Source organism: Gopherus evgoodei, chromosome 7 (assembly GCF_007399415.2).
Source record: "Gopherus evgoodei ecotype Sinaloan lineage chromosome 7, rGopEvg1_v1.p, whole genome shotgun sequence".
In the NCBI taxonomy this organism is placed as follows: Eukaryota; Metazoa; Chordata; order Testudines; family Testudinidae; genus Gopherus; species Gopherus evgoodei.
In genome coordinates this window covers 90,662,340-90,688,078 of record NC_044328.1, presented here as the reverse complement: position 1 = coordinate 90,688,078, position 25,739 = coordinate 90,662,340, and the positions used below count along the sequence as shown (strand labels likewise).

General features: G+C 42.5%; 1 protein-coding gene across 2 annotated transcripts in view; it reads right to left on the bottom strand.

The window, feature by feature from the left end:
- Window positions 1-25,739, bottom strand: part of SLC6A11 (solute carrier family 6 member 11) — a 205,308-nt gene that overhangs the window by 24,118 nt on the left and 155,451 nt on the right. For both annotated transcript variants that reach the window (XM_030570048.1, XM_030570047.1), the window contains exons 8-11: window positions 25,536-25,639; window positions 8,943-9,067; window positions 5,662-5,774; window positions 4,242-4,379 (exon numbers count right to left, since the gene is read on the bottom strand). In XM_030570048.1, coding sequence (XP_030425908.1) covers window positions 4,242-4,379; window positions 5,662-5,774; window positions 8,943-9,067; window positions 25,536-25,639 — 480 coding nt within the window. The remainder of the gene's footprint in view (window positions 1-4,241; window positions 4,380-5,661; window positions 5,775-8,942; window positions 9,068-25,535; window positions 25,640-25,739) is intronic.

Here is a 25,739-nt window from a genome sequence, read left to right as displayed (position 1 = left end):
TATGTTGGGCCAAATAAAATAGACAACAGAAAACAAAAGGAAAACATGCTTTCTAAATTCCACAGATGTTGGAGAACTTCATTTCTATTTTCTCCCTGTGCAGATTAGCTCAGATTTCTGTCTGGGTAATATATACTTCATCTATTAGAGCCATATCTGGGCTTTGTGTGTGTATGTGAGGCGGAGTGGGAAGGAATATTACAAAATTCGCTGGTCATAAGCAACAAAGATAACCTTCATCAATGAAATCAGGCCAGCAATGGCCACTGCAAATTGGGCATTTGCTTGGTGGGTTAGTTCCCGAGGCTGTCTGGAGGGCTGCTCTGCTCCAAATACCCCAGCACATAGAAATTGAGAGTAAAATTCACTCTTGTACAATGACTAACATTAATTCCCAATTCACACATTCAAAAGGTGCTTGGGCTTTGTGCCTTCTCTCTGCACAGGGGTGAAAGATTAGCTGGATGGGATACTTGAGAGACTGCTTCAGTATCAGGCTCTGCCTGAGAATGCAGCACAACAACACCACATGGTGCTCCTCGCTGCACAGTGCAGCCAAACTCCCAGACAGCAACCGCAAGCTTGCAGCTGCCTGACTGCTCATTCTGCTTCTTCCCCAGTGCAGCAGAGATTCCTACAACCCAGTATGCACCTAAGAGATGTGTGAAAATGCTGCCATCTCTCTCCAGCCACGAGAGGGGGAGCCAGTGAGAGATGGATTGCTTAACCTGGCACACTAGAGAGGCCCTACAAGACAGCCTCAAGGAGCTGACCTGGCCCGCACCTCTAACAAATCAGACAATCTGGTTGGGTGCTTCCTGACTCCCAGGACCTAGGAGAGAAAATCTGGGGCTAGTACGTGTGAGGAAGCAATGAAATTGGGCTTAGAACTGGCCATAGAGGAAGTAGGGACAGGTGCAATTGGTGAGCAGGTGCTATAAGGGAAGAATGGGTGCATGTTTAAGTCACTGCCTTGAAGCTCAGGTGATCTGGGTTCAACACGTGGCTCTGGTACAGACTTCCTGTGACCCTGGGCAAGTCACCTGAAGAAGGAAGCTTGAGAACCACAGAGTGTGCTTCTTGAGGGTCCCTGAAGGTATTCTGGATGGCTACGTTCTCTGTGAGCCATCATCCACCTTTCAATTACAACACATACCATATGCATGTTTATAGGGAGGAAGTGGCAATAAGGAACTAAACAGTCCTCTGAAAATTAATACATTGTCTGGAAGTTATTTAGTGCCAAAAGAAATGAGGAGTGATCATCAGCAGTAGCATCATGGGCTTTAGCGCACTGAGAACGAAGATGATTCTCTCCAAGCACCAAGGATTTATTCTGTGCTGTGAATTTATTTGGTTACCTTCAGATTTTGCTTTTGCTGAAGGTACCTTCTGGATGTTAAAGAATAACTTCATGGAGTCACTCAAGTCAAGGATCAAAATAGGCAAAGTGGACTAGAGCTCAAAAGTACAAGCCTTCCGAGCTAATGTGTCAGCTGATATCAGAATGCAGGGTGACTCCCCCAAACAGTGTACACTTGAACAGAGGCATTTAAACAGCAGCAAAAATAATCCTTAACTGGTCACTACAGGGACTTTGTATTAGAGAATAATAAAACAAATGTAAAAGAATCATTTCCCCCAGCTATATTAAGCTAAAAACTCCGACACATGGAACCATTAATTAACCTAATAGCAATAACTTGATTCAGTATGTTCTTCAAGTGTTGACATCCTGTGGCACAAACTCTGGATATCTGTTCCCTAACAAACTCATCATTATCTCTAGATAACAGCCAACCTCTAAAGCATTCTCACTTCATTATACTTCCAAAGAAACTGAAAGACTAAGAAATTGTGAATGATGGCCTCTCTCCTGACGCTTGCAACATTCTACATCACATAATACATTAACCCAACCTCTACTGCATATGCATAACTGCTCTTGGGTAGCTATTGATTTGTACTTTATTGGCTGCCTGGTACAGTTATAGTGTACTCAGTATTTTTGCTGTATTTATAATTAGTTACAATACAGATAAGATAGGCCACATTGTAACAGAAGTGATCAAATAATGGTTTTACTGTAAAGAATTATGATCAGTTGAAAGTTTGCCAGAGGAATCGGATTAAGATAACCATTTCTAGTCAGATACGGGGCAAATAGTAATTTTTCCCTGGTTTACTGAGCATTATGAACTTTCCTGGTAGTTAGTAGGAGTTCTTATTTATACACCTGCTTTGAGTACATTAGACAGCAACCACAGCAACAGATTTACTAGCTGGTGACCTGCTGAAGAACTGAGGGGTATGTCTACACTGTAATTGGAGGAGGGATTACAGCTAGCTTTATCCGTGCTAGTTTTATCTAGCTAGCAGAGCTAAAAATAGCAGCAAAGACCTGGTGGCACAGACTGTGGCATGGGTCAGCAACACAGGTATGCACCCAGTACTCCAGACAGCCACGCTGAAGCCTGTGCCACCATGTCTTTACTGTTGTTGTTTGCCATGCTAGCTAGAGTAAAGCTCGCATGCATATGCCTACCTGAGCTACAATCACACCTTTGACTGCAGTGTAGACATACCCAGGGAGCAAATCAAGCTCATCATCCACTTTCTCCCAGTTCAAATGTAACTTTACTTCTTGGAATGCCTTCAGTCTGAATTAGCAATATTAATGGATGCATTAGAAATGCCTAGATAGCCAGATTAAACAGACCAGATAAATCGAAACAAATGCACACACAAAGAGTGGTGCCAACCAATATCCTTTAGGGATGGAAGTGATGATAACCTTGGACCTGATCCAAAGCCCACTGAAGTCAATGGGAAAGTTCCCATTGACTTCAGTGGGCTTTGGAGTGGGCACCATCTGAAGAACACATGGTTATTGTTTCTGTGCTTTGGTTTGGCCATGAGAACACTGAAATAATACACAGAACAGACAAATATATCTTTGCACATTCCAGAGCTACAAGCAAATTAGAGGCTCGTATATATATAAAGGCTGCATGCAGCTCACCCTCATGACCACCACACCTCCTCGCAGGAGAGTCAAGAGCAAGAAAAGGGCTCAGCCCCTAGCCACAGCCATGCAACTGCATCTCATCCCTGGGTCAGGGTCATTGTGTCGTTCTATTTCTGCGAATGGTGTGTAACAGCAGTGAAGATCTAGTGGCACAGACTCCGGCAAGGGTCAGCAATGCAAATATGTACTCAGGTGAGACTCCCACTTTGGGGAAGGAAGAGGAGGATTAGGGAGGAGGGAGGAGAAGAATGTTCAGCCTGACAGTGTATGGGTTAAAAGATAGTGAGACTGTGTAAAATAACTCACTGTCAGACACTGTGAATCGAAGTAGGTTTTTAAAAACCCCCAACCCTTTCACTTTTCCCAAGATTTATTTATTGCTGTTATCTTGACCAGCCAGAAAGGAGATCTAGATCATCTATATTAACTAAAGTAATAGCTGTGACAAGCAAGAACACATTTACTATACTTTCCATATCGGATTGGAATGATGCCTTGAAGATATTGTTAATGTCAACAGGTTCCTTTAGCAGAACTTCAAAATGGCAAAACCAATTCCCAGCACATGGAAATTTTGATCAGCGGGGCACCGAATGAACAGGCGCTTATAGCTGCATACCCTGGCCACAGTCCAACAAAGTTACTGAGGCATACACTGAATTTTAAGGATGTGAGCAGTCCCACTAACTTACAAGGAACTATACATGTGCTTAAATAAAGCACATGCTTAAGTGCTTTGTTGGTTCAGCTTCATTCACTTGATGCATTCAGTCCAACTAACGCTCTGATGTGACAATTAAAGCTACCAACAATTTCCTTTTTAGTTTTTCTCAGTTATATATACCACTGCTCTTTTTCCTAAGAAGGTGGCTGGCTTTTCCTGGCTGCCAGTTTCAAATATCCTCACATCTGATTGGTTCAGCCCAGAGAGAAAGGGGAGAAACGACAATCCCTGTGGATGGATGGGAGGTGTAGAATAGATGGCCTTCCAATGGCTTTCCCTGATTACAATATTTGCTGAACTCAGGGTGCAGTTAAAGGTTTGAACAAAAGTTAAGAAAAGTCTCTTAAATGGTTTGTACTCATTTGATTAACATTATTGTAAAGCAGTTTTTGCCCATCTCCAGTGCTCACGCCTGGAATATGTCATGATTTAAAATAGCCAACTTGTTTCCTTGGCTGTACCTTTGAAATTAAACAAAGGGCATCTTACCTCTGTTAACATTATTAGGCCAACAAAGTATGACACAATTGAAAGAGCAAGAATCAACAGTTCCCTTCTGTATCCTCTTCGGAAAATCTTTGGGTACATATCCACCACAGCTGTCACAAGGCTTTCAACACACACAAACTGAAACAAATAACAAAAAGACCAAATAAGATATATCTCTCTTCTACGCTGGGGAATTGGATTTGCTAAAAAACTCTTCAAGTTCCCTCCTATGTTCTCATCAAAGAGATAGACTGAAAAATCCTTGAGGATACTGTTTAAAGTGAAGAACAAAATTTCATAGTCAAAAAGTCCAAACCTATGGATTTCGAGGCCAAAGCTAAATTCCAAAAAATAAAAACACTTATCATACTCTGAAAGTGAAATTCATTGTGGAGCACAGGCCCAGCACAATATTTAAGTCTTTAAATATGTGCTTAAATGGGACTTACATGGTGCCCCAAAGTTGAGATGGTTATGCATAAGGAATTGCACACTGTGGAACTGTCACTTAATAGAATAATAAGCAGCACTTAAGCAGCGCTGTAATCTTCAAAGTGTTAAACTATTTATCTTCAATAGCCTGCGGAGGTAGGTAAGTGTGTTTCTCACCATTTTTACAGATGAAATAAAATGAAGCAGAATGGTTAGGTGTCCCAGCACAGGCCAGACAATGTGTCACTGAAATAGCTGAGAGCAGAACTCAGGAGTTTGTAATTTCCATTTTGCTACATCAAGTTGATTTCTTGGAAACATGTAGACCTTATAAAACATTAATTTTAATGATCTGAAGTGCAGTACAAAACACCACACAGTTTTACTGTACAGCATACAATCATACTTATTTTCTGAAACACACATACAGATTACTTAGATACTCTGAGACACTCATTACTGTATAATATGTCTGGTGAAGCAACTCTTGTGCAATTTTTCTATAATTACATAGACTTGGGCAACGGCTATAGTGCTGTCACTTTTTTGCATTACATTTTTCTTGCCATCATATCTTGCAATATGAAGGTACAATCTAAGCACATTCATTTTCAGTATCCTCTATTTAGTGATCAAAATTGCTTGCATGTTGGTTTGAAAAGAAACACATACCATTGTGCTGTCATTGTTTTACGAGTGGATTTGAACAGTACTGTCAATTCTAATTGAACGTTTATGAAATTGCATACTATACTGACATTAATATCAAAAGCAGAACTCAGATGAATCACTGCTTACAGTTAATAATAAAGGAATCTGCAATATACAGATTTTTTTTTATCATCAAATAAGAAACCTGAAATAGAGGATTTAAACAGGGCCAGATCCCCATCAGGTACAAAGTGGCATAGCTCCTTTGACTTTATGCCACTGTACATATGCTGAGAATCTGACCCAACATTTCTTTTAAGTGATGTTTGAGCCATACCTGACTATCTAATCCAAGGAATATCAGCATCATGAAAAACAAAGCTGCCCATAGCGGAGAAAGAGGCATCATGGTGACAGCTTTTGGGTAGGCAATGAATGCAAGTCCCGGCCCTGAAAAGGAAGCAAAGAAATGCAATTGCTTATACTTTAACATTCTTATGTGATAAATCAGATGTGAAGAGCTAAATAAAAGAAAGAGCATGCTAGACCTCGATGAAAAATGCACTACTATAAATGCTTTAGCAAGTTTTGGATATGGGGGGGAAGTACTCTGCACCAGCCTGATACTGGGCACAGATTACTTCCCTTGAAATGTCAGCTCAGTTGTGCCAGGTGGCTCATTGCAGGGGCAGAATGAATGCTCCCCCACTCCCTGCCCACACGTGCAGCGCGGGGGTGAGGGGGTTGTGGTTCTATGGAGACAGCTCTATTCCTTGCACCCTCTGGCTCCCCTGTGCAGGTGAACAGCCAGGATTACCATTTGGCCACAGAGATTCTGTGATAACCCCGCTCAGCATTAAAAGAACAATTTGTCTGAATCTGTACCAAGTGGCACTGCAGCAAGTGTTAAGAACTGCGCATCGAAAGCCATTTGCAGCACACAACAAGCACAACTTCTACTGGTCCCACAAAAACTACGAACACTGCTGTGTAGTCTGGAGTGCCATCTGCTGGCACATTATGTATTAACTATGTACCTATATACAGACATCTTTTTTATAGAACAGGCTTGAACAGCAATGATCCCTTCTCCATCCTAGCTAAATGTCCACCTGCTCTCTCCCTCATGCTGTTTCTTCACCAAAATCTCAATATTTGCCTACTGCTCAGTCTATCTCTTGCCCTCACCCTCCTGCTATTGCAGTCTCTTGCCCCATTAAACCAGACACTAATCTAGTGCACCACTTATGCATTCCTGCAATGAGAGCAGAAATAGTGCTGCTATAATCAGACCATAAGCATATTACACCTATTTCACTTCAAATGGTATTTTACAAGCCCCTGTAATTTCCAGTGGCATTTCTATTCTGTTAGCCTTGCACTCTAAACCAGTCATCCCTGGGAAAAAAATAATATATATTTTCCATAGCAATATCAGTAAATGTTACTAGCTATACAGATTTCTTGTTATACTTGACCCAGTTCCTTCAATTCATTTTCAGTCCATTTCTCCTTCTGAACAATCCATCATTACACCATTTCTCCTCCTGGGGAGACCCAACATTCACATTTTTCTGACTAGGTGCTAAGTGATCTTTAGGAAGTCCATGCCTTTCCAGACCTAGAACAAGAACTACTACACTGCCAGTCTTAGTTGGGATTCCTCCTACAAATTAAGCTCACACAACAATACTTGTGAAGTAGAGAGAGAGACTCATCCAGTAATCTTGACAATCTCATGGGCTCAGCATGGTAAACAAAGACGCTCTTCTCTGGATGGTGTAGGCATCAACCAAATCCCCTAACTGCATATTTCCTGATGGATGATCATTGATAGCATTAAGAGATACAATCAACTGTTAGAAATGTGGAGCCAGATCCTCAGCAGGTATAAAGCATAGAATCACAGAAATGTAGGGGCTGGAAGGGACCTTGAGGGATCATCTAGTCCATCCCCTCATGCTGAGGCAGAACCAACTATACTAGATCATCCCTGACAGATGTTTATCTAACCTGTTCTTTACAACCTCCAAAGACAGAGATTACCCAGCCTCCTTTGGAAGCCTGTTCCAGTGCTTAACTATCCTTATAATTAGAAATTTGTTCTTAATATTTAATCTCAATTTCCTTCGCTATGATTAAGCTCATTATTTCTTGTCCTACCTTCAGTGGGCTTGGAGAACAATTCATCCCCATCCTCTTTATAACAGCTCTTAACATATTTGAAGACAGTTATTACGTCCCAACTTAGTCATCTTTACTCAAGACTAAAAATGCCCATTTTTTTAAACCTTTCCTCATAGGTCAAGTTTCCTAAACTTTTTATCATTTTTTTCCCTCTCCTCTGGACTCTCTTCAATTTGTCCACATCTTTCCTGAAGTGTGGTGCCCAGATCAAACACAGTGCTCCAGTTGAGGCCTCACCAGTGCTGAGTAGAGCAGAATTACCTCCTGTGGCTTACATATATCACTCCTGTTAATGCGCCCGAGAATGATATTTGCCTTTTTAGCAACTGCATCACACTGTTGATTCATATCTGATTTGTTACCCAAAGATCCTTTGCAGCAGAACCATTGCCTCACCAGTCAATCCCCATTTTGTAGTGGTGCATTTTATTTTTTTCTTCCTAAGAGTAGTACTTTGCACTTGTCTTTATTGAATTTCATCTTGTTGATTTCAGACCAATTCTCCAGTTTGTCAAGGTGGTTTTGAATTCTAATCCTGTCCTTCAAAGTGTTTGCAACCCCTCCCAGCTTGGGTCATCCTAAAAAATTTTAAGCATTCTCTCCATTCCATTATCCAAGTCATTCATGAAAATATTGGATAGTACCAGATCCAGAACAGACCCAAATGGGACCCCACTAGATATGTCCCCGCACCCCCACCCCAATAACTACTCTTTGAATATGGTCTTTCAAGCAGTTGTGCACCCACCATATAGTAATTTCATCTACATCACATTTCTCTAGTTTGTTTATGAGAACTTCCTGGTATCGATCAATTGGCTCAGCAGGACTTCAGTGGACTTACAAAGATTTGTACCAGTTGAGGATCTGGTTTGTTGCTCTTTTATCAAAAGAAACAAACAGTTCAGTGTATTTTAGTCCATCTAATTTACAAGAAATCTGAATGATTTATTACATGGAAAGTTTGTGGAGAATTACCTCATCTATATAGCTCAGCTGGGATGGGACAAAAGTAGACAGGATGAGAGGCCAGAGTGAGTTGGGGAGATAATGCACTGGAAATTCCCCATGACAAAGGAATACTTGGCTGCCCAATTTATTATATAGCAGCTTTGTGGCACAATGTAGCCAGGAATTGGCCTCTTGACTTCTTGGATTTTGCTGCTTTCTATGATAATTTCAATGTTTTTCACACATCGATATGTGACCACAAAAGTATTACATTGATACCAGTGCACATTGTACAAACAGTCATTCTAATTAGTAGCACAGCTATTAAATAACAGAATCTTCCTAAACTGTACACAATGCAGCCTGGATCAATGTCAACCTATCTAATCACTGGAGAGCAAGAGAGTACCCAGACAAACTTTATGAACACCAACAATCATGCAAATTTATACCCACATGAAATCTTCTTATGAAACTTACCTGATTCTGCAACTTCTGCTATGGGCACCCCTTGTTCATAAGCCATGAAACCAAGGACTGAAAAGATGGCAAAACCAGCAACAAAGCTCGTGCCACTGTTCAAGCAGCAGAGCATAATGCAGTCCCTGAAAAATAAGCCAAAAAAACTTGGTTTTGTCTTCAGTGGCTGGTTTTTTTTGTTTTTAGTTTCTGTTTTTTTACCAGACTTCACAGTAAAACAAACATAACCCAAAACTCCAGAGACACATCATTAAGTTCTAATCCTGCAAATACTTACGCATGTGAATTATCTTATGCCCAAGAATAGTCACACTGATACATTTACTCAGCAGGATGATGGCTTCCATCTCTTGCTGTAATTGTAGCTGATTAAATACGAAGTCTGTTGTTCCTACTCCATTATTTTTGTTCCTTTGTTTTTCAGTAAAACCGTAAAAAGATGTGGAAGAAATGGACACTTCAAAAGGTTTGGCTGACAATTTACTTAATTGGCTGTGATATTTATAGAATGTGTTTTATTCCAGAGGATCCCAACGCCCTTTATAAATTATATATGTACAGCAGTCACTTGCCACCAAAAAGAAGCCATACCGAGGTGAAAATGACAGAGGCATAAACACCTAATGAGAAATATAGCAAAGGACTCTGGAGCAAAGCCTTAGTCTTGCAAAATGTGCCATGAGATCTTCAGCGCTTTAGACATGACATTAGTCAATATTTCAATATATAAAGCAAATCATTAATCGTGGCCAGGCCCTCAGTGGATCAGCAGTAGAACTATGTCAATTTACACCTGCTGAGAATCTGGCCTCCAGTCTCTTTCAGAATCAAATCTATTTCTTAGATGTCCTCATCACAACAATCACCACTGAAACCCTTCTTGGTAGCATCAGAAAAGTCTAGAGATGGATTGAGCTTGCAGAGTGATCTGTTCTCTCACACCCTACATGTGATCCCTCCATATCAGAGTTGAGGTCTGTTAATGGGGTGGTGTGGGGAAATATTTCATTAACATGTGAAATGTCACAATAGTAAACCACGTTTAAAAGAGAGAGAATCCTTTGGGAAGACATGTTATATTTGCTCAAAGCTCAGCTGAGACCCCTTGTTCACCCTATTTTCGGATAGCACTTTAGCCTTGATGAGTGCTAAGGCAGATACGACATCCACTCTCTTAAGAGCCATTTGCTGCGAGAAACAACTATCTGGTTGAGAATCTACTAGCCTAAGATTTATGACTGAAAGTGAATTAGGATCCTCAAAGATCGATGCACACATGGCAAGCTAGAATCTCTGCCAGCCTCTGCCTTAGCCTAATTTTCTCATCACTATAGGGCTCTCAGAAGCAGGCCTTCTACAAGCACAGATGACCCAGATAAATGTCTAAAAGGTTTCACCTCTTCATAATTAAGTAACATGCCACACATCTTTCTCACAGTTTCATGGGGTCTTCCTCAAACCATTGATATAATTAGTATATGTCCTCCAAGCCCTGGAGTTTATTTCATCATATACAACAAATATGCAAATGTATCAAAACTTATTTGCCAATCTCTCTAAAATTGTTCTTTCCTTTTCTCAAAGATTTTTATCCTCCTGTCAGACCTCATAGCTCAGTCTTCAAGTTTATGGTTACCTTGATAATCTCTCCAAACTTCCTGATGTCTGTTTCATAGACTATCCTGTGTTTAATTACAGCAATAGATAACCCTAAGTGCTTAGGTATTGCATATTAGCCATAAATCTCAAAGCATGGTACAAAAGTGAATAAATACTAGCATCCCCATTTTAGATATGGGAAAACAGAAGCACAGAGGGGTGTCTTGTCTAACTTCACACTGCAAGTCTATGTCAGAGCTAGGAACAGAACCCAGCTGCCCTGGCCCCCCGTTGAGACTCTCTCTACTTGGCAACACTACCTTTTACGTCTGGCCTCTCTAACACCATCGCAACATCAGGCTGAGTGGACTTTTTTCAAATTGTTTCTGAAAAATCACTTGAATTCTACCTTGTTATTCATTTATTTTTAATATGGTATACACGCCTTGGTTTATAGAAAGCCATCCTGTCATATATTGTGAATGGTGGCATTATGCCCCCAGTTACTGACTCAGAAAAATCAGTAATTATCACTAGAACTGTTTGATACTTTTCAAAGAAAGCAAAGAAGGAATGCACCGAAAAGCAGTTTCTCTCTGCTTCTCTCCCCAGGGTGGGAGCACTGTGTTCAGTACATGCTTGGAAGTGTGCAGACTGAAGGGGCACTTCACAAGCAATTATTTTCAGTTTACTCAGATACTGAGTTGATCACTCTGGAGAGAACCCAATCTAGGCTCTCTGACTTGAAGGGAAAAGGCAGCTCAATGCAGAGCCTTTGGTGGCGGATGGAAGAAATAAAGATGAGATTTGGGGGAATTCCCCCAAGAGGAATTCCTCCAAAAGGGAAAAAATCCATTTATTTATTAACAAGAAGTACTTGGAATACATTTCTCAAAATATATTCCATCTTTAAGACTAAAGAACACTTTTGCACTTGGATTATTATTGTTTATTATATATCCTAAAAAGTCATAATTATTTGCGGTACTTTACATACAAACAAGAAACACAATGGGCTAGATCCTCAGCGATGCAAATCAATTTTCACCAGATTGCAAATGTAAAGTTCCATCAGCTGTGGATCTGGCCCAAGGTCCCTACTGGAGGGCTTTCCAGTTCTTCTTCATCTGGATCATAACTTGTACCACGTAGAATAAAGGAGAATAAAGAACTACCATAAAACAAAATACATAATGATCTTTAATCAATGCATATCTTCTCTGAGTCTTAAAAATTAGAAAGGAACTAATTGGACACTCAGCCTAGCTAGTAAGCCTGATTGTCTATACATATAAATTGAAAACATCAAGCTTAGGGTTTGTGTTTAGATTTAATTTATCTATGCTTTCCTACCAAGCCTATCATCATAGTACCTGACCACCTTTTATTGAGTGTCACAGGCACATTTGACCACATTTGAGAAACAGTCATTCTGAAGAATTCCCTGAATTGGAGTTGCAAATGTAAGTCTTATCACATTGTCACTTAACGTAAACACATGCTGCCATATCCGGGTATGCAAAACTCTGAGGAATGAGCTGAGATATTAAGTAGCATATGTGACATGGACAGAGGTGATGGGTGGATCACAGAGACATGAAGCTACATATACCCCATTTCCTCCACTCCACAGGAGCACTATCCAAACACAGCAGATGTATTGGTTCTGATTCACTGTTACATTGCTCAAGTTTTGTACCACTGGTAACTGCACTGAAACCAATGGCATTATACTGAAGTACAACTGGAGCAACCCAGCGTAAATATTACAGTGACCTAAAGGACTCAAACCCCAAAAACCTCCTGCATCCTCAAGCCTCATAACTTTCTGGGTGCAGGTGGCTCCCTGCCAAGATCTCCTCACCCTCATGCAATCAGCCTTGGCTCATGAGATCCCTCCAGCAAGCAGGAATCCACAAGTAAGGAATCCCATGACAGCTAAGATGGAGTAACCGTGTTTATATATGTCCCCCCAGGCCTCCAAGGTCTACAGCTTAGAGTATATCATGACTCCTCCCCGCAGGACATTTTGGCCACTTTAAAACTCAACATCTCATCTCTCGTGTCTTCTGATGGCATTTCATGTGGGCAACAGTGCAGGCTTATGTGGCTTCTAGTGATGTGTGTGGCTGCTCCAAGGTGCCACACAATAAACCCCTTGAGACTCCATCTGGTCCCTGGACAGTCATTGCCTTAGATTTAGTAGTAGAACTACCCAAATCCAGTGGGTTCACAACCATTCTGACAGTAGTGGACTACCTCACAAAGATGGCACACTTCATCCCCTGCATTGGCCTACCCTCTGCCTTGCTCTGAGTGGACCAACTGGTCTGCCTCCATGGCCACCCAGAGCGTATTGCCTCCAGCCCCAGTGCACAATTTATCCTCTTTCTGGTGAGAAATTCTTCGGATTGTGGGTATCTGTTCCTGCCTCTTCTCTGTCCAACACCCTCAAACAAATGGTCAAACAGAGAGAATCAACCTATTCCTGGAGCACTATATTTGATGCTACATAAACTTCCACCAGAATAATTGATCCTTGCTGCTATCTCATGCAGAGTTTGTGCACAATAACATGGAACATGTGTCTATGAGGCAAAGCCCTTTAAAAAAAAACAAACCTACAGGTTCCACCCTCAGTTCTACCCAGTTCTACCCACAACCCAGCAGCATTGGACTGGATAAAACAGAGACATCAAAACCAAGATGACCTAAAAGTTCACCTGGAGGATGCTCAGAAGAGTTACACACAGTATGTATATTTCCAACAACAGGAGGATCTGGCTCTTGATGAAAAACCTACACAAGAACAGGCCACCTTGTAAATTGACTGCCAGTTTCTTAGCCCCTACTTCGTTTGCCAACAAATTAACCCTGTCACCTTTCAACTAGACTTGCTCCATTCTTACTGAACACATCTAGTTTTCTACATATCACTCCTGAAGCCCCACATTCAGGAACCATTCTCTCACCGCACTGATACATAAGAACGACCATCCTGGGTTAGACCAAAGGTCCATCTAGCCCACTATTGTCATCTTCCAACAGAGGCCAATACGAGGTGCTTCAGAGGGAATTAACAGAACAGGTAATCATTAAGTGATCCATCCCCTGTTGCCCATTCCCAGCTTCTGGCAAACAGAGGCTAAGGACAGCATCCCAGTCCATCCTGGCTAATAGCCATTGATGGCCCTATCCTCCATGAACTTATCTAGTTCTTTTCTAACCCTGTTATAGTCTTGGCCTTCACAACATCCTCTGACAAGAAGTTCCACAGGTTGACTGTGTGTTGTGTGAAAAAATACTTCCTTTTGTTCTTTTTAAACCTGCTATGGATTAATTTCATGTGGTGACCCCTACTTCTTGTGTTATGAGGAGTAAATTACACTTCCTTGTTTACTTTCTCCACATCAGTCATGATTTTATAGACCTGTCATATCCCCCCTTCGTCATTTCTTTTCCAAGCTGAAAAGTCCCAGTATTATTAATCTCTCCTCATGTGGCAGCCATTCCATACCCGTAATCATTTTTGTTGTCCTTTTCTGAACCTTTTTCCAATTCCAATGTATCTTTTTTGAGAAGGGGTGACCACACCTGCACACAGTATTCAAGATGTGGGCGTACCATGGATTTATATAGGGCCAATATGGTATTTTCTGTTTTATTATTTATCCCTTTCTTAATTATTCCCAACATTCTGTTTGTTTTTTTGACTGCCATTGCACGTTGAGTGGATATTTTCAGAGAACTATCCACAATGACTCCAAGATCTCTTTCTTGAATAGTAACAGCTAATTTAGACCCCATCATTTTATATACATAGTTAGGATTATGTTTTCCAATGTGCATTACTTTGCATTTATCAAAATTGAATTTCATCCGCCATTTTGTTGCCCTGTCACCCGGTTTTGTGAGATCCCTTTGTAATACTTAGGAGTCTGTTTTGGACTTAACTATCTTGAGTAATTTTGTATTGTGTGCAAATTTTCCCAGCTCAATGTTTACCCCTTTTTCCATATCATTTGTGAATATGTTGAACAGCATTGGTCTCAGTAGAGATCCTTTGGGGTCACCATTATTTACCTCTCTCCATTTTGAAAACTGATCATTTATTCTTACTCTTTGTTTCCTTCCTTTTAACCAGTTACTGATGCATGAGAGGACCATCCCTCTTATCCCATGGCTGCTTACTTTGTTTAAGAGCCTTTGGTGAGAGACCTTATCAAAGGCTTTCTGAGTCCAATTACACTATATCCCCTTGTTCACGTGTTTGTTGACCCCCGCAAAAAATTATAATAGATTAGTGAAGGATGATTTCCCTTTACGGAAGCAGTGTTGCCTCTTCCCCCAACAAATCATGTTAATCTATGTGCCTGATAATTCTGCTCTTTACTATAGTTTCAACAGGTATGGAACAGCCTTCAGATTAGAAGAGATTAAAAACACTGGGACTTTTCGGCTTGGAAAAGAGACAACTGAGTGGGGATATGATAGAGGTCTGTAATGGTGTGGAAAAAGTAAATAAGGAAGTGTTATTTACTCCTTCAGATAATATAAGAACCAGGGGTCACCCAATGAAATTTATAGGCAGCAAGTTTAAAACAAAAAAAAAGGAAGTACTTCACACAATGCAGTCAACCTGTGGAACTCATTGCCAGGTAAAAACTATAATGGGACTCAAAAATAAATAGATAAGTTCATGGAGGATAGGTCCATCACTGGCTATTAGGCAAGATGGTCAGGGATGCAACCCCATGCTGTGGGTGTCCTTAGACTCTGACTGCCAGAAGCTGGGAGTGGACAACAGGGGTGGACCACTTTATTGCCTTCTTTTGTTCATTCCCTCTGAAGCATCTGGCATTGGTCACTGTTGGAAAACAGGATACTGGGCCAGATGGACCATTGGTCTGAGCCAGTATGGCCGTTCTTATGTTTGGAAGGACTATAGTCCTGGAGAATGCTCCTGGGAACTAATGGAGAATATCCACACTCCTGATCTGGCAAATGCCTCCTACAAAAACCACCTGCCTAGAGAACCTGGCTTACTAGTGCTCAGAGGGCATGTTAGGGGAGGGGATGATGTGAGGGATCATAGGTCTCAAACTTGGGCCCACAGGTCACCAGGCAGTGCTCAGACCACAGCCATCCATCTGAATGACTTGAGGAGGAGACCACAAAGCTGGAAATCTGCACCCAGTTGGCTGGAAAGCTCTATGTAATCCAAAAAGAGTTACAGGAAGTTGTCTGAGCAACTAGAGGAATCACTGGCTGGCTGCTACTATGGACCCTGCCTACTTGTCTGTCTCCTGAGCTCTGCCTCACAGCCTGTTCTTGTTTCCTGTCCTCCTTATCCCACGCCCTGGTGTGTTCCCGGTTCCTGCTTTACTCCAGGTCCTATGCCCTATCCCTGATGCTGACTCCAGCTCTGACCTTCCACTTGGCACCTAACTCTGTTTTCAGATCTGACCCTGGCTCTGGTTCCAGGCTCCTGACTCTAACCATTAGGCATCACCACCCAAGCCCCAGTCCCTACATCCAGTCCTGGAGTTTCCAGCCCCCAGTACTAGTTAGGTCAGTTCCTTTTTTTCCAATTCCCTTGTGGCAGCTGGGGAATAGCTTAAGGCACAGGACTGCCCAAGCTATACCCCCATGTCCTCTTTCTCCACCTGCTCCTGCCATGTCCTGGTACATCCTTTGTACCAGGGACTCTTGAAGGGCAGGGGACAGGGCTGACTCTGCACCTTGTCAGAGACCTCTGTACTGGGGTCATCCTCATAAGGCTGTTTCTGGGCTGTTGCGGACCAGCATAGCTGTCACAGAGTAGTAGCATGAATTAGGTTAACCCTTTGTTCATCGATGACCCAGTAAGTGCTCCTGCCTCTGTGTAACCTTAAATTTGAATTTTCAGCCTCATGCGAATGACTTTTGAGAACTCCGGCAGCCTCTTTAATTCCTTCCTCCTCTTCCTCCGAAGAAATCAATAGAAATTTAAAATTAGAATCCAGCTCCATGACTGTTTTATTTTTGGCCTGGAATTAGTATTTATGCGACCAACAAATTTTAAAACAAGCATACACATGAAACACTGGAAGCAAGTTTAACTAATTCTTCCTTCCATTTTTTATCCATTTCTTGCCTGGAAGGCATCAGTGCTCCACTGAAATCCAAAGTGATTTTAAATTAAAAGAAACCTCCAACTTTGTATGAAAGCTTCAAGTTTTCCCAAATGAGAGTGTTTTAAATCATCTGAATAATTCAATGCATGCACCTATCAGCTACTCCACACACTGCAGGATGGAGAGTGCAGCTAAGCATTCTCTTGGCCCTTGTCTGAAGAGGTCCACTGAATCCTACATGGAGTCCCGAGAGATTCCCATTATCTCCACTCATCTCCTTGCCTTTGAGGAGCACAGATGCCACTCACCATCCTTCCACTTGTCAACAGGCAGGGACTTTTTGAAACCGGTCAGTGCCACTTCATAATATTCCCATTGCTACTGTGCAGTCCTTTACCCCTGTGCAAAATGCATGTAAAATGCTACCTTGTCATGACAGTAACACCACATACCCAGTGGTTTCCCAGCAATAGCATGCTAAGGAACACAGGACTTGCCTACACTTTTTCGGGAATGCAAGAGGGTTACTCCAGTGTAGGTGCATTAGTGTTAACCTCTAATTTAGACATGATGTACCAATGTAAAATGTGTCATGCCACAGGGCAGCTTACTCCAGTACAAAGGAGCTGGGTGGATGAGGCCACACAATCATAAACAGGACTGCAGATTTATCATGACACTTTTTAAAATAAAAAATCATGGTGCAGTTGTGGTAAATTTAGTAACAGTCACGGGTTGAGTAAATTTAGTAAATGTCACACGCCATGATTTTTTATTTAAAAAAATCCCCAAACAACTGAGGAAGCACCAACCATGCATAGTAACCCTAATCCCAGCCTGGTGGGGAGAGGAGATGGGGGTGGAGAGTGGAGAGCAAACCTTCCCCACAATCAGCCTGGGCAGCGGTGGCTCTTGGGGCTGGGCCCCGGAGTTGTGAGGGAACTTACAAGCCCTCACTTTGGGTCCCACCACACCTCCGTCATGAATGGCACTGCGACCCCACACACCTGGCCACAAAATCTGAAGCAGAAAGCTGGACCCACACTACAGAATAGGAGCCACAGGAGCTGTCACTGTGGGGTGAGTCACAGACACAAAAATCATCACAGATAAACAGGAAAATTATGCTACTCATGATTTTTTCTTGACATAAGAAACCTGCATCCTTAATTGCAAGGCATTTCTCCTAGAAGCTAGTTGCTAGGGACACTGTGTGAAATTATGGGCCACCTCTACAGGTAAAGAGCGGTGTAGTGGGAATTGGATCATTTTCCCTTTCTCATGGCCAGAGCCAGGGGTGGTTAAAGTGCAGCCTGCCCATGAGAAGGTGGGAACTGATTGGGATAACTTAGCCTACCAAAACAACAAGGAGTCTGGTGGCACCTTAAAGACTAACAGATTTTTTTGGGCATAGCTTTCATGGGTAAAAAACCTCACTTCTTCAGATGCCTACTAGACATTCAAGACCCTAATATGAAAGCACAGTGTAGGAGCCCAATTCTCCCCTCATTTACACACTGAGGTTACTCCTGATTAACTCCTTTATAAGTTAATGGATGATCAGGCCATTGGTCATTTTATCATTGTACTAGTATAAATTATAATACCAAATTTGTTGGGATTATAAAACTCCATTTCTTATTCAAAAGGCAAATGGCGGTGGTTATCCAGTTTCCACAAGGTAGACAAATTACAGTTAGATTGTGCGATATGGGCTTTTCCTCCCATTGGCTTCTTCCTCTCTGACCTCCAGAGATTATCTTTATGAATCACGTGTTTCATACTAAAAATGTATAGGAACAGAAAAATACCCCCGATTGGTACATGTAGGCACTGACCATACATGTTCCTGGTTGTAAATTCAATGGATCCATAATGATGTAGCAGTTCTATGCTGCATTTCCAAATCTACCCAGGGCCATTTCACACTTTAGCCCTTGTCTTGGCACAAACATTCTTTGCCACTACCCTAGTGACCTTTCACATTACTTTGATTTCCGTTTAACTTATGTGAATGTTCAATCAATCAATAGCCCACTCTAAACAATGAGGCAATAAACTGAGGGAAAATGGTGTATATTAGAAATGATGGAGTAATCTGCCTCTAGAAACCTTACTATGCAATTAAATCTAAAGCGAAGTGTAGTAGTTCAAACTGTGCTGAATTATGAGCATTTCCTCAAGACAAAAAATTTTGCAATACAAGGGCATTATGGGAATTACTCTTCTGCTGAAGAGTTCAATAAAATGCTCTGCTCTACCAGCACAAAGAGGCAAGAGGACTTGAGGATGGGTAATCAGGCTTAGTTAAAGCAAAGCTCCCACTCTGGGGACCTGCTTCTGGAAGCTAAGCATTTGTACTCAGCTTGTAAATTCTAAAGAAGTACCAAGAACTGATTTATGTGAGTATGGAAGCCAGTAACCATGAATGAGGCTAATGAAAAGTGATGCAGACTCTCAGAGTTGAAGGAGGTTAGGTTGCTAACCTAGGACTCAGGGGACTGGGGCTCAACTCCCTGCTCTGACATAGCCCTCTAATATGAGAATGGACAAACCACTTAGCATCTCTATTCCTCAGCTGTCCATTTGGAAATCAGGGATAGCAGTACTTTCCTACCTGATAGGCTATTGTAAGGATGAATCCATTAAAGATTGTGAGGTGCTCAGATATTACAGCAGGGATCAGCAGTCTTTGGCACTCAGCCCCTTAGTGAAATCTGTTGGTGGACTGTGACGGTTTGTTTACCTGCAGCATCCACAAGTTCGGCCAATCGCAGCTCCCACTGGCCATGGTTCGCTGTTCCAAGCCAATGGGGGCTGCAGGAAGCGGTGGCCAGCACATCCCTCAGCCCACGCCGCTTCCTACAGCCCCCATATGGCCTAGAACAGCAAAGCACAGCCAGTGGGAGCTGCGATCCTCCAAACCGGTGGATGCTGCAGGTAAACAAACTGTCCCAGCCTGCCAGCGGATTTCCCTGATGGGCTGCATGCGAAAGGTTGCGGATCCCTGCACTACAGCATAGGTAGAATGTATTTTACTATAACTGCACTACAATTTTAAAATCAGGGCAGCAGAATTGGGATGGCAGGGGAGGCTAGCCCCTCCACAACGGAAATACCGTGGGAGCTCTTCCCTCACGTAAACTTGCACATACTTGGGGGAGCAGGGGTGACGAGAGCAGAACTCAGAGGAGCTCGAGCAGCCTTTGCGGGGGCTGGGAAGCAGAGAGCAGGATCTGGAGGGGCTGGAACAGTCCTGGAAGCAGGTAGGAACCCACAGGACCCTCCTCCCAGCCTGGAGCTGGCTGCCTCCTTCCCCCACTGAGTCTCAGTGCCTCTTCTCACTCTCCCGCCTATCCCTCCACCCCCATTCGCAAGGAGCTGCTGTGCCCCTCTTCCCTATTTAAAACTGTGGATTTGTTTAATGTGGCAAAACCCTTATTCTCCTGCTTTATATGTGGCTTGGATATTGCCATCATTGTGATGTGAATCTCTGCACTTCCAGCAGGCACCAAAATGTAGACAGAAGCAGGAGGATGCTGGTTGTATCCCCCTGCTCCACCCGAGGTGGTGCTGCAGAATCCATTGGCCAATGGCAGCCCTCTTCGGGTCCACAGACTGCTCTTGGTCAGAAGCAATGTCTCCGTGAGGTATTGAGATTGATTGGTGAGTGATAGGACACCAGCCATACTGGGTAGAAGATAATTATTAATAATTATTGGTATTACCATTGTGCTTAGGAGCCACAGTTGTGGATCAGGACCCTGCTGTGCTAGGCACTGTACAAACACAGAACAAAAGAGCTCACAATCTAAGTATGAGGCAAAAGACAACAGCTGGAAATAGACAGACAGATGTGGGAATGTAAGGAAACCATATTGGTCAGCAGGCTAGGCAGCGGTCTCAGCACAACAGCGGCCTACCCATTGACCAGCACAGGAGAGTTTTAAGGATGGATTTGAAGAATCTGTGGTTTTTCCTCATTGGCAACTGCCCTTCACAATGCCAGTGAATTGATTTCTTTTGCTGGTATACCTACAGATTTTTCTGTCTTGTTTCCAGTAAACAAGATGCCTTTTAAAATTATATAGCTTTTCAAGTGGGTGTCTCCTATCTGTCATTTCATTATTTTACACTGCAACTCTCCCTCAGAAAGGAAAGAGTCCTACAATAAAATGTGTTAAAACAAAAATCTGTCAGCACATGCTGTTTCTGGTCTTGGCACCCTGGATATTGGCATGGAGGAAATCAGTGGTTTGATATCGTAATATGCTGGCTAGAGCATACTTGTGCCACTGCCTTCTACTGGATAGAATAAGTATAGTTTAAAGACATGTCATAGGCTCTTTACTTTATGTTCTTTTTTAGCTCAGGTGATAGCGGTTGGTGCTTCTGAATTGCACTGATTAAAAGCTAAGTCAAATCCACCGGACAGCGATGTGATATGCAGGTTTTTTTACTCCATCATAGGTGTTCATTTCTGTTTTGTATCAGAGGGGTAGCCGTTTTAGTCTGGATCTGTAAAAGAAGCAAAGAATCCTGTGGCATCTTATAGACTAACAGACGTTTTGGAGCATGAGCTTTCGTGGGTGAATATCCGCTTCGTCAGATGCATGACATGCTCCGAAAGCTCATGCTCCAAAATGTCTGTTAGTCTATAAGGTGCCACAGGATTCTTTGCTGCCATTTCTGTTTTATCACCACGAAAAAAATCACATGTAACTGGCCACATTCATACTTTTTCCTGAACCAGAACCAACTGAACTTGGTCACACAGTGTAAGGTGTATAAGCAGCCATGGCCTCTACTTCTTAAGCAAATGGCTTTCTATACTGTCTTCCCCACTCTGGCCTTTGGAATGGATCTGTCTTTCAGCCAGGGAAGAATTTAACTTTAATCTTCAAGCCATTAGCCCTTTTAAGTCATCCATTGACTACCACAGGAAGAACTTACCTCCATGGAGGACTGTACACTGGTCCAGACGCCATAAGTAAAGTGCTGTGGTTGTTCATGAATATTAACATTTTGTGATTTCTCTTGAAGAGTCATAATTAGCCTATGTAAACAAAGCGTCCAGAGGGCCAAGGAGCCTCCAGTGTGGTTTCAGTCTCCTTATCCTACTATCATCAAATTCCACTATTTCAGAGACATGTTGGGGAGCGCCTAGCATGCTGGAGGCCTTGCTGCCCTCAGAGTGAGCCTTTATCTATTCTCTTAGCCCATATCGACCTCTGTACAGTACCGGATTACAAAACTACAGGGAGTGCTACTGTAGACGTTGGGGCTCTGACTGAAGTCGTTTTTATAAAAGATGCCGCAGGAGAGAATGAAGAAGAAAAAGCTGTAGTTTGTTTGGGCAAAGCATTACTCCACACTACTTCATTACCCACAATTTTCCAGTGGGGACATCACATTGATTTTGAAGGTACCTCGCCAGACCCTCAGCTGATACAAATTAACAAAATTCCAAGCCTTCAATGGAACTATACCAATTTATACCAACTAAGGGTCTAGCCCAGAGTGGATAACAACCTTTGTTGCCTATGAGCTCTGAGCAATCTCACATGTTTGCAAGGCAGTTTACTTCAGTCTCTTTTGGGTAATTTAGCAGACATTCAATTTGTGCAAAAGCTGGTCTGCCTTTTATTCCCTAAGCATCCACATTTCTCTAATGATCTTTTCTCTCCCACTCTCTTATATTGGTGGCCGTGCAGGGCAGCTTTTCTCTCATCAAAAGGCATGGCAGTTTCTAGCACTGCCTCCAGTACTTTCCTGCAAGGCTTCTTCATGCACTGTAATTTAGGATTCAAATCCTTCAGGGTATTGTTGTTGTTGATAATTATGTTGCTTTTGCATCATATCATCATTAGTTGTCTTTAGTAGTATTAAAAAGGCCCTTAAGTTCTCACTCTGCATATCTCTTCAGCAATAGCACATTTATATTTTAATATAATGCCTTATAGTAGAAGGTGTTGAATCATACACAGACTAGTCCCAGATCAGTTCTGGGACTGATCCAGAAACCTGACTGGGTTTAGATATGTAAAGTTACAAATTAGCCACCCAAAACAAAAGCAATGGCCCCCTGTTTACTATATGAATACATTATTGAATTAGGGGATTTTTCTTTTCATTGCTCTAGGTATATAAACCAAAGGGGAAAAAGTAAAAGTTTATGTTAGGAGAAGCCAATGAGACTGCATTTTAGATACTAGTTGTGGCAGAGCTCTGACCTTGCTCCCATTGGTCCTGCACTTCTAGGTGGTTTATGCTAGCCTCAGTGGCTCACTGTGACCCTCCACATAGCCTCTCTCTCTCTCTAGGGCCAGGGTTACAGTTTACTGAGCCCTTTTCATCATAGGCTTGCAAGGAGGTTGGTGAGAGATCTCCCACAGTCTCTGTTCAGCCTCCTGTCCTGACAGGGGCCTGACTTCCCCTCCCAGGAGATGTTCTTGTAATGGTGGGTTGCGGGGAACCCAGGCCCACCCTCTACTCCAGGTTCCGGCCCAGGGACCCTAATGGTAGCAGTTGTTGCCAGCCAACCTTTCACTGCCAGAGTTACTACATTTCCTTGGGCCACTTCCCCACAGCTCTCCTGCTTCTCCCTTCTTCACCCTTACCTTAGGGCTCCTTTAACGATGGTCTGATGGCATCTTCAGTAACTAGTCCTTCAGCCACACTTCCTCAACTCTGGCTCCTGGTTACCCTCTGTCTGACTGAAGTGAGCCCTTTTTATAGTATCAGCCGGGCCTCAATTAGAGTCAGGTGGTCACATTAACTGAATGGCCTCACCTGACTCTTTGTAGGTTAATTAAAGTCAGGTGTTCTCATTAGCCTGGAGCAGCCCCTGCTCTGGTCAGTCAGGGAACAGAAAACTGCTAACCCAGTGACCAGTATATCTGCCTTCTGCTATTCTGCTGTACCCAGCTGGCCTGGGTCTATCACATAATATATGAAGGTAAGATATTGTTACATTCTTTCTCTGTAATATTGTGGTTTGGTGCACTGAGAAAACCACTTTAGTGCTGTTCCATTAATTAACTGTCTAATTACACATGAATAGTTCATGATTGGGGAAACAGTGTAAAGAGCTGAGTTCAGAAATATGACATGTGTCTTGATCTGTGTTTGAAAAGTGACTGTCCCACCAGGGGCATTGGAACAATTTGGGTGCTGGAAGCCACTGAACAAAACTGTAAACCCCATATGTGAGGGAAATCATGTATTTGGTTGTTTTTAATACTTCAAGCCATTGCGCCCTGCCACACCCCCAGCACCCCTAGTTCCAGCACCCCTGTGGCCCACTGAAGGTGTGATAGGTGGTGTGCAGGGGCATGCACAAGGGAGGGCAAGCAGGGGCAGCCCCTTCCCCCTCCCCATCAGAAGGACTACAGAGCTCCTCCAGTTTGGGACCGCAGCAGGGAGACTGAGCTCCTCTAGCCCTGGTGCAGGGGTGTGTGTGTTTGTGTGTGTGTGCACAGAATGTGTCCCTCCAAAAGCGGTCAAATATTTATTCCTGCACACACCCCTGGTGGTGGGTGTGTGTGTGTGAGAGAGAGAGAGAGAGACTAGAGCTGGTTAAACAGTGTCAACTGCATACTTAATTTGAAGAACTTCAGAATAATTTTCAAGTATTTGTAATCTGTTGTCCATTTTCTCAGTTTACAGACTAATTCACACATATTCCTGAATATAGGTTCACTTGGGGGCTTCTTTTCTAGGTCAGTCATTTTTCTTATTAGTTGCACCAGTTTGTGTGTATCATGCATTAATATTAAAGCCCTGATCCAGGCAAATGTCCTGGCTCATGACAGCATGTCAGCATATGGTTAACTTAAAGCATGTACTTAAGTTCCATTTAAAGCTATTCTTTTCGGTTACACCATATGCATCCAGAACACACTAAAATGAATGACTTTTTCATTGGTATATAATACTTTGTTACTTCTTTGTCACTACTACTCAGAGAAAAAGGGCAGGCACCTAAGCTTCTCTCTATGGGGCTGATCCTACACCCATGGCCAGCTTCAGGCACCAGCAATGGAAGCAGATGCCTGGGGCGGCCAATAGAAAGAGGCGGCACTTCGGCGGCAGCTCAATCTCCTTGTTTTAATCTTCAGCAGAAATTCGACAGTAAGTCCTTCACCCCGTCTTATCCTCTTTGGCAACAGCTCAATCGTTTTTTGGTTTTTTTTTGTTTTTTCCCTTCGCCGCTTGGGGCGGCAAAAAAGCTGGAGCCGGCCCTACCTAAACCCCAGTGAAATCAATGGAATTTTGCACAGGCTCAAGTCCCATGTGGGCACATATCTCCCTTTGGCACTGATTCAGGAAATCACTTAAGCATGTACTTAAGCCCCATTGAAGTTAATAGCAAAACTCCCACTGATTTCAATAAAGGATACTAGTGATATATTAGACCCTTTTATTGTGCTTTACCTAATATCAAGTACAACTTCAAGGAGAACAGCATCCAAAGAGTAAGACAAGCTAACTTATTTTAACAGGATTTTTTTTTAAAGCGGTTATATGTCTAAAATATTTCAGTATGACTTTCACCATGCTTTAAAATAGAATTAGATCGATAAAGGTATGTGTTTCAATACCTTTATGGGATGACTGAGGCTGTACGATGCTCACTGGTGTCCATAAGAGTCACACAATTCAGATCTCCATGCACATGACTTGAAAAACAGACACCTGCCCCCCCTCCCGACTATTCTTAACGAAATAAGGCCTTGATTCAACAAACATTCGTGCATGTGCTTAACTATATTCATGAGAACATTGCCACTGATGCTAGTGGGGCTACACATACAAATGAAGCTAAGTGCATAGGTGTTTGCAGGATTGAGGCCTACGTCAAAAACAAATGTGTTACCTGTAGCAGTTGTTATTGTAGTTGTTGTAACTCCCCAGAGCTGTTAAGCATCCCAAGCAGATGGCATAAGAGAAAAATATCTGCGTGCCAGCATCCACCCAGACCTGCAGGCAGAAACCAAAGGCATTATCAAAGGGAAAGAAGGAACCATTGTTGTTTGTGCTTTCAGCATGTTTATTTTCTCACAGGTAACTACACAAGGTA